This window comes from Phragmites australis, chromosome 15 (genome assembly GCF_958298935.1).
Source record: "Phragmites australis chromosome 15, lpPhrAust1.1, whole genome shotgun sequence".
NCBI lineage: Eukaryota > Viridiplantae > Streptophyta > Magnoliopsida > Poales > Poaceae > Phragmites > Phragmites australis.
Window position 1 is genome coordinate 1,076,402 of NC_084935.1, and position 10,540 is coordinate 1,086,941.

Genomic DNA, 10,540 nt, shown 5'->3' on the forward strand with positions numbered 1-10,540 from the left:
TTCGGTGGCCCAACGATTAGCTGTTTCTAGCAGACGCGTGGCGCGCCCTGCAGCAGCTGAGCTCGCCCCCGTCGGTGCCTCACAGCGACCCTTCGTCTGCCTGAGAAGCAGAAGCTGCGACATGGCGAGCTCTAGTCTGTGCCTGTGAGCCGGCCACCAGACAGGTGGACGATCTAGGTGGCGAACGAACAACACCGGCCACCAGATCGCATGCATCGGTGGGGGTTTGTCATTGGTTCTTGAAAGGGTGGAGGTAGCTAGAAACTGAGCTAGCGGCAGAAGCAGCAGGTGTAATGGAATGGGAACGAGAGTATATACTTTCTCCGTTTTTCAATACTTATTATTTTTATTATTTTATTTGTTTTTACATATTTGTCACTTCACGTTTCTTTTACATAGTTTTCAATTTTATCATATAAAATATCTCTTATCTACTTATTTGCGGTAGATTCTAGAATATTTTAGCTAGTTTTTAAGGGTATTTTTGTCATTTCACATTTAAAATTTATATTATCTTTGGTATGCCTCAGTATGCGTGTTTAGTCAAAAGTGGCTAATATTGAAAAATGGATGGAATAGCTTATTCTGTATTAATATTTTATATTTTTTCTCTAAGTCGAAGTAAGAGTTAGATATGAATGGTATCGGATAATTATTTTTTTTATCATGTATTTTATCAGAGTCGAAGTCGGAGTGGATAGTTACATATATGTCGGTTAGTCGGATAGATTATTATTTTTTTACTTCATTTGTATTCTCACACAACACATTAAATAGTATAGAGGTGCAATTAAAGTAAGCACATCGAGATTGATTGGTGAGACATAAAAATAAGAATATTTAGTATTATTTGTTTACATATTATCATATGTTTAAGTGAAATCATAATAATTTTTCTCGTAATAACTAACATTCAAATATTTCGAACGGATATCGGTCATCCTATATCATATTATATATTTTTTTATATCCGAAGTCAAACACGAATATTATCAAACAATATCAGATATTGATAGTAATCACTCCATATTTACTTCTAAGGATTGGACGGTCAGAAAATATTCATCCTGTTTGCAGCCGTAAGAATCAGGCTAGCTCCTTGCATGTCCTGCCCCAAACGCTTGCTTCATAGTTTTTCCTACCTTAACAATTCTTGTTAATTAGATGTTATTGAATTATGCGAACGCACCTGGGCAACTTTTTCTTATCTGTAAAAAGAAGAGGCGGATTGCGAGGACCACGCGCCATGGCAGCCTGAAACAAATATCATGCTTCTAGATGCAGGATGCCAAGATCATTTATGCTTGCCAAATCTTACTTTCAGAACGTGTAGCGAAATCATTTTTGCTTGCCAAATCTTTGTACCATTAGTCGTCGTGGCCATAACATGTTGCTAACCGGACCGGAGCCTTTGATGTGATTGTTACCCGTACGGGTCTGACGACTAATGATATATATATATATATATATATATATATATATATATATATATATATATATATATATATATATATATATATATATATATACACACACACACAAAAGTATTTAATTGATTGTATGTATTTAGATAGTCTGAACTGGTTTTGTATTTAGCTGATTAAATCTGAAACCGTATAAGTGAATTTAAGAGTTAAGATTGTGATTGGTTGCTCGTTTGAATGTGATTTTGTAACCTTGACAAACGGACTCACCTATATAAGTGGATGCAAGAGCTTGCATCCATCGAATTAGGCTACTGTTACAAGTATATGTTTGCATCCATTGAATTAGGCTACTGCTACAAGTATATGTTTGTATCTATCGAATTAGGCTACTGCTACAAGTATATGTTTGCATCTATAAGCCTAGATTAAAACAATACATATAAATAACTAAACATATTTTTTTCTGAGATTAAAAGCAGTAGTGATATGACATGTTTTAATATTTATCAATTAAATATGGCAAATGATATATCTAAAATTTAAACAACCAGATAACAAACATGCAAATGTGGATGTCATCTCTCAAAGCAGAAAGAGAAAACAAGAAAAAAAATGAAGCACATAGAACAGCAAGAAGAAGATTAATATTAATCTGAGAGGTTCGAGAACTGTGTTATCATCGACAAGCAATGACAAAGAAACACAACCAATTAATTAAATAACACAATTACTGAACTTCTTGCTATGCATCTATTAAGCCTCATATTATATATTATGCACTTGTTTTGCGTATGCAATGATGATGTTAGGTTAGTTATGATAATTTTTTGGTTAACTTACCCTTGATGGTAGGTTTTGTGCATGTTTGAATTTCTTTTTATTTAAATTGAATTAAAAAGAGAATATTACATGACATGATAAAAATAGATATAAATGGAGCATTAAAAAAATTATTTTTTTCACAAAATAACCTAGGGCTGGAAACATTTTTATAAATTAATATATCACACGAGAATAATATTAGTGGTTTTTTCTAGATTTTTAGGAATTTATTTGAGGCAGTAAAAATTGATAGAATTGATAAAAAATAGGCTTATTTAGATAGTTTTAGTTAAATATTGGCTTAGACTTTGTGATCAAACTAATTAAAATAGATTGCTAGTGAACTCTAGTTTGTTTATAAAAATATTTAGATTTTTTTAATTACTTTTATATTCCCAAACAAAATCAAGAATTAAATAAAAACATAAACACATATGTACTAATGCTAGCTTCCTGCAGACTGGCTGCCGCCGCCGCATGCCGAATACAGCCATGTGATGTATTTGGTATCTCTGAGTGTCAAATATAATTTATTTTTTTAATCTAATTGCTAAAAATTGTTAGGTACATCTTTTTCGGTAAACAAAATGTCGAAATTAGATTTTTGGTAAACGAACTACCGAATATACATATTAAATTTACAAATATATTAATATATTATCTATTTTAATAAATACGATATCATATATTATCTATTTGTTGACTTTTCCCTACCCGAATACACATGCGCCGACCCGAGCAGACCAATTCGTAATTTTCTCTCGTGCGACATGCCAAATTATGAAACGCGGATGAGTGAATCCAGGGAGGTGACAGCTCACTGATTGCAGCTGAGGCAGGCCAGGCCAACAATAATTGGTGGGTCCGGCCCTCCTAATTGGGGGCGTGAGCGGTAATTTAACCGAACCGGCGGCAAGAACGGCAGGCAGGCCAACAGGAGGTTTCGTAGGGGGATCCCTTCCCGGCGTATAAAACCACCGGACCCCAAAGCTCTGCCTTCTGCTGCATACACACTCTCGAGCCACCACCCGGAGGCGAAGCCGATTCCGACTACGCGTCTCCTCCTGCGCCTGAGTCGTCGTTGGTGATTAACTTGGGTGCTTCTTCTTTGAGGAAGGGATCTACCGCCGCCGCAGTCTTCTTCACGTCCGCATCCGTCGGGATCTGGTACTAGTTCTGTTTCTCTCCCCGATCCATTTCCTGAGATTTGTTGTCAATAATCGAGATGTTCCTGATCCGTCCCTGTACGCAAAAACTCCATCTTTAGGGGTCACGGGGCTCAGAGTTCAGTGTGCTTCTGTAGGAACAGAGTTTACTGCTCCTTTTTTGAAAGAACATTGCGAACAGAGATTTGATGTTCTTTTTTACTTTGTTCAGCGTTAGCAACATCCATCCATTGATTGATTCAGTGACTCGCCCCGCTTAGCTAGTTGGTTAGACGGGTGTTTCTAGATTTGTTTTACCCCCGTGTTACTTCTTCTGCGCACGATGCAACAGCAGATCCATGCGAGTTTGTTGAATATAGTATGGGAAATAAAATATTGATATTCCTACGAGGTAGATGCATGGCAAGGAATTTTACGTAGCATCTCAATCTCCCGATTGCTGTTCCTAGATTTCGTTTTTTTCCCCCCAAGCTCCAGCCGTTTGTTTCATGGTACTGTCTTTTCTACAGATGTGGACTTGTGGGAGTTAGGTTTTAGAGATCACAGGACTAGGATCCTCTGGTGTTTTAGAAATTTAGGCAGCTGCTTCTGCTTGTAGATTTTCGGTTAACGCCGTCCATGATCTGGTTAAGGGGCAAAAGTTTATATTTGACAGTTCTGTTTTGAAAGATTAGGGAACTTTTTATTGCGAGAAGAACTACCTTTTATTGGTCACTCATTCTTTTTGTATAAACTGTTGATTCTAGTTGGATTTCTTTGACTTCCAAGTAGTTCTATGAGTTTATTACTGACCATATTATGTTTTTTTTGACAGTATTGAGCTTTCAATAAGAAGGAAACACTTTAGGGAATGCAGAAAGATGTGCTTGCATGTTAGAGAGCTACCTTGTGAGGGAATAGGCAGGGTAGCCGCCCATATTTCTTCTTTGGGAGCTCTTGATGACATTGGAGCACAAGAATATACACAGCTCTTGCTCCTTGTGCTTTCGCACAATGGGGCTCGACGTGGCAGCTCAGCCATCATCTTAGACCACCATCTTGGAGGAGACGGTTGAAGTCTTCTAACACTTGCAGGCTCCTTAGCCCGTTTCAAGTCTTTGGGTCGGTGCTTTCTGTGTCCATAGTACACATCCAGGACAATGACGGAGCAAAAAGGAAATGTTTTGATGCAAAAGTACGAGATTGGAAAATTACTTGGGCAAGGGACCTTTGCCAAGGTTTACCATGCTAGAAACACTAAGACTTCAGAAAGTGTGGCCATCAAGGTGATTGACAAAGAGAAGGTTATGAAACTTGGTCTCATGGATCAGATCAAACGAGAAATTTCTGTAATGAAGTTGGTGACGCATCCAAATATTGTGCAGTTATATGAGGTTATGGCTACCAAAACTAGGATATACTTTGTGTTGGAGCATGTGAGAGGTGGGGAACTGTTCAACAAAGTAAAGCGAGGAAGGCTCAAGGAAGATGCTGCTCGAAAGTACTTTCAACAGCTAATTTCTGCTGTGGACTTTTGCCATAGCAGGGGTGTCTATCACCGTGATTTGAAGCCAGAAAATCTTCTTCTTGATGAGAACAGCAACTTGAAGGTTTCAGATTTCGGTCTAAGTGCACTTGCTGAATGCAAAAGGCAAGACGGCCTGCTCCACACAACCTGTGGCACACCTGCTTATGTTGCTCCAGAAGTGATCAATAGAAAAGGTTATGAAGGTGCAAAGGCTGACATATGGTCTTGTGGGGTGATACTATTTGTGTTGTTGGCTGGGTATCTCCCATTTCATGATAAAAACTTGATGGATATGTACAAGAAGATTGGGAAAGCAGAGTTTAAATGTCCGAGTTGGTTTTCTACAGATGTCCGAAGGCTTTTGGTAAGGATTCTTGATCCTAACCCAAGTACAAGGATCTCGATGGAAAAAATCATGGAGAATCCATGGTTTAGGAAGGGTCTAGATGCAAAGCTACTCAGGCATAATTTACCAAAAGCAAAGGATGCCCCTCCTGTGGACATGAATACAGATTTTGATTCCACGAGTACCACCGCGGCAACAGAGAGCAAGCAACAAGAAGCAAGGAAGCCCACCAACATGAATGCGTTTGATATTATTTCTCTATCGTCTGGCTTAGACCTCTCAGGTATGTTTGAGACTGAGAAAAAGAGGGAGTCCAAATTCACATCCATCAGCACAACCTCGACAATACTATCGAAGATCGAGGATATTGCAAAGAGCTTGCGATTGAAGCTCACAAAGAAGGATGGTGGTTTGTTGAAGATGGAAGGTTCCAAGCTCGGAAGGAAAGGGGTGATGGGTATTGACGCTGAGATTTTCGAGGTTACCCCGACCTTCCATCTTGTGGAGTTAAAGAAGACAAATGGTGATACCCTGGAGTACCAAAAGGTCTTGAACCAAGAGATGAGGCCAGCGCTAAAGGACATAGTATGGGCTTGGCAAGGTGAGCAACCCTAGCAGCAACAGCAGCAGCTCTGTTAAAACTGTGACAACATTTTGTAATTCGAGACAATTTCCGATCATTCATGTATTTATGTAGTTTTTACTTGTTCGTTGTTGTTTTTGTTCCCCTTGCATTAATAATATAAACTTCTGTGTTATGTTATTTTCCAAGGTAGATTTTATTTAAAAACATGTTTGTGTATGCGTTAACAAGTTTATGCTGTGTTACATGGACACGGCTGCGGGTGTCGGAGTCTGACTCGTGTCGAGGCGTTCGATTCGGCAAAAAAAGATTTGGGACAAGTAAAATACCACTTGAAGTCCGACATGGATACGCGAGTGTCCGACTCGACAAAAATTCGTGTCCAGGTAACACAGAATTTATATCGTTAGGCCATGCAAGGCTAAAACCTTGTACTGTTCTGTTTCATCGATTGCGATTCAGAACTGAGTGATGATTTCAGTTTTGATACACATTACTATCTCAAGACAAACGCAGTGTTGTAAATCAAGATTCAGAGTTTATATGCATGTACCTTATAATTCCAAAAACAATATATATTTCTGGAAATTGCTTGAATCTCCTTTAGATTGGCATAGTTTCAAACGGGTACAGATTTGAGAGTGAGCATTGTAGGATCTGGTTCTCTAAGCAGTAAAATGAATTCCAAATAATAGCTTGAGGTACCCCCGAATGGTTAAGCCTTTTGACACACATGAGTATATCAATCCTATATACTAACGGCGGCGGAATCCCCGAGTGCTTGTATAAGGATATGTGTGTGTATGTATGTATATGTGTGTGTATATATATATATATATATATATATATATATTATGTGTATATATATATATATAGATATAAATATATATTTATATATATATTGCATACATGAGTCCAGATGAATCTAACATCCCACTTTCGATACCATATATTAACAGAGGAAAAATCAGTGCGTTAATACAAAGCAAATTTTGTTAGTTTCATATTACTGATATAGCTACTGTCCAGCAATATATTATATGTGTGTATATATTACATACACGAGTCTAAATGAATCCAATGTTTCCCTTCCAATAACATATATTAACGGTGAAAAAAATCAGTACGCTCCATGTGCTATTAAAACTACTACAAATCACACAACATTCAAGCATAACATTTATTTGAAACAAGCGTAACAAAACGCACCAATCTACCTAGTATATACTACATACATAGCTATGCCGATTGAAATTTTCCAAGAGTTGGTCTTCACCATGATTAAATCCACCTCATCTTTTGATCTTCAACTCTGGATGGAATTGTTAGAAATGTTGTCTTGGATACATGGCTCTTTTGTATAAAGCTAAGAAGATATGCTTATTTATTTTAGACAAGTTGGTGCTGGCATGGCCCAGAGATAATTGAAAGCTTTGTCCTCTCTGCACAATGTTTATTTTCTAGGCACTAGAGTTTGTCCAAGTTAAGCGGTAGGTCACAAGTTGCAGATAGCATACAAGCTTATGGAGTATACTTATTTGTTGCTGTAGCAAGAAGCCAGTAAAAAAAGATGCATACTATAATCTATAGGCTGGTGAAGTTTATTTTGCGGAGCATACGCAGCTGAGGCTAGATTCATGCATTGCTGTAGTTGTTTTGGTGACAATTCATGACTTCACCTACCTGACAGTATTACTGAAAAAAAAATGATAGGTGTGATGAATCTGGACCACCATGCAAGTTGTTCGTTTGCATTTGTCGTGCTCTAGCACTTCAGGTTGATGACCAACTGGAGGTTTACTTGTTAAAAAGTTCAGACAATTGGTAATCTGTGTGTACCTTGAAAGTAAAGAAAAAGAGGTGGCGAGTACTAGTAGCTTTCTCTGTCAGATCAGCACGCTGTTTACAAGCCTAGGTTTGATATTTGAAAATATGCTACTAAAAGCACACGAGACAGATGATTGGTGCTCAGTATACCTTTTCAATCCAATTGATTATTTTACATAATGATTACTTATCAATCCCATGATGGCATAATTTGATCGTTCTTTTGCTTTCCTGTGGGCAGGAAACTTTTAATTCCAACCTAACCTAAAAAGATTCGAGAGAACTAGAATAATAGGTACATCTTGGCGATTATCGGAGTACTGATAAGGGGACATTTAGGCTAACGGGTCTCATAGGTATAATGTCCAGCGGAGGATATTCTCTGAACCCTGGTCCATCACGCGACTAGCCCTTGGTCTACACAACCAGCACGAGACTTGCGCGATCAGCCTCCTAGCGATTTAATGTGATCCCGCGATCCGCCTTTGCTGGTCGCGAGCGTCTAGACCTAACCTGTATAAGTCGTATTTATTGACATCTACTCAAGTGTTTTCCTTCCTGATGCTCCTCCTCCAGCGAACAAAGTCGTAGCCAGCGCAGATGGACAGTGCCCCGTTCCGTAGTATTAATTGCTACGGAGTGAGGTGTTGCAGACCGACTTAGCACAACACAATAGATGGGACAAGGTCGGTAGAACGACCATGTGACGGGATAGGCAAGGCTTATAAGAGTATAGGCATCTAAGAGGATGGGACGGGTCCCGCAGTACCACCGAAGCAAGGTGCGGCGCGCACGCTCCGCGTGATGATGGCCTGAGAAAAGTTCATCTAGCTAGGTATAGGTTAGCAGAAAAGAGCTCACTTGTAGGTTCTCCTTCTCTTGTGTATAAAGAGTAGAACATGTCTAACAAAAGGGGACTCATCGATACCAAGTTCACGAACAATGATAACAAAATACATAGGATGCATAGTTGTTATCCTTTGGGAGGTCTGAACCTGGATAACCTCTGCGTTCTTGAGTTCATCACAAACACACGCACACCGCAAATGTTGGCCACACGCTCATTGACCAGTAGACCATGGAATCATTGTCAGCGACTAACACTCGACAGCTGGCACGCTAGGTAGGGGAGACGTTTCTGCGTTTTGGTAAGTGTTGGAGATTATATTGGGCTATCCATGACCGGATCCATGGAAACCATTGAGTCTCGTTCCGAGGACCCTAGTCACCGCAAGGTGTTCATCATGGGGTACGACCCAGATGAGCCCAGTATTCTCCAGGTCATGGGGTACGACCGAATCGGAGTCTAAAGGCTCTGAGGCTCAACGGGAAGTTTGCATGACAGTTTATGCAACCGGGGGGGGGGGGCAGCGGAGGCTCCCGTGTCCCAGGTGCCGGTGATGATTCCCACGCCACGCACCTAGAGGGGAGCCAGATCAGCGCCGGATATGGGGACGCTCTGGCACAGCCCCAACCACCATAGTGTCATCCGAAGGAGCCACTAAGAATCGCGACAGGCCCTACGACAGGAAAGATCTCGTCCTTCCTTGGTAGCGGGGAGCGCTCAGAGACCCTTGCTGCGTCAGGACAGCCAACCCTCTGGCATGCGTGACTCTCTAAGCCAATGCGACCTCCGCGGCGTGATCCATAGCTAGGTGGCCACCCGAGAGTAGGAGGACCACACCCAACAAGAGATGGAAAGGGGCAAGCAGCCCTACCACTCGCCTCCCCCACATAGTGAGGCGTTAGATTCCTCTATTCCCTCCCTATGACCACATGACCGTCGTCTCTCTCTTCGAGCATGTGTTGTCACCCATCAGCGGGTGACTCCCGTTATGAAACTGGGTGCAACTCTCTATCAGCCCGACTGCGAGAGGTGTGTTGGTCGGACAAGTTCCGACCGATCCTAGCCAAAACGTACGATGGCTCAACCAACTTCGAGGAGTTTTTGGATATCTACACCACCATGGTGCAGGTCGCAAGAGGTCATGGGAAATTCATGGTGTCGGTGACATGGGAACCAGGGGTCCTCGAGTCCCGAGGCCTGGACAGTAGAGTGCCACATGGCGCCTTCCCTCGGGGACTTTTCCCTGAGGTCCGAGAAGACCAAGTTCCGGGAGAGGGTGCTCGGGGCCATGAACAGTGGTCCCCGAGTGCCCGAGTTCTTCGAGGACCAACAAAAGGTATATCCAGGAGAGAGTGCTCGGGGCTATAAACAGTAGTCCCCGAGCACCCAGAGTTCCCCGAGGACTTGAGAAGCCCCTTACCGGTGGACCCCACAAGGGCCCAGCGGTGAGGTGTCAATTGGTGAGAGGCCCGATGCTGCATTTAAGAGGGAGCGTGACCTGTCACTTCCAACCACTCCCCCCACGCCTGCTGTCAGTCCTTGCCACTACCTGGCAAGGAGGTGTAGGGACATTTAATGCGGCGGGTCCCATCGCACGTCATCCGGCGCACCTTGGGATATCATCGCAGGGCTCAAGGCATATCGCCTGTCGCTCTGCTGCGTCAGGCTCGCTCTGACCGGACGGGCACGCGGGGTTGCTCGGTGGCTGCCCGGTGGGCCCCCCTGCTGCACCTGCTGAAAAGCGGGATGATGACAACAGGATCGGACGGGGGCGCATTTTCAACCTCTCCCCCCCGTAACGTCAAGCTGCAGCCCATGATGGTTATTTTTCCATTTATAGTGTATTGGGACTCGCGCCATCCTTTCTGGGCACGCCAGGCCGCCCCGACGGTATAAAAGGAGGGGTTGCACCCCGACAAAAAAGGACAAGCTTGGCAAGCCGGACAAGTTCTGGAAGTCGACCAAGTCTCACGAGTTGAAGAATATCGAGACAAGCTAACGAAGAACAAGACACA

General features: G+C 41.9%; 1 protein-coding gene across 1 annotated transcript; it reads left to right on the plus strand.

The window, feature by feature from the left end:
• Nucleotides 1–3,163: 3,163 nt before the first annotated feature.
• Nucleotides 3,164–6,039, plus strand: LOC133893613 (CBL-interacting protein kinase 2-like). Its single transcript, XM_062334681.1, has 2 exons — nt 3,164–3,416; nt 4,230–6,039. The coding sequence occupies exon 2, from the start codon at nt 4,555–4,557 to the stop codon at nt 5,881–5,883; it is 1,329 nt and encodes a 442-aa protein (XP_062190665.1). The 5' UTR covers nt 3,164–3,416; nt 4,230–4,554; the 3' UTR covers nt 5,884–6,039.
• The last annotated feature ends 4,501 nt before the right edge of the window (nt 6,040–10,540 follow it).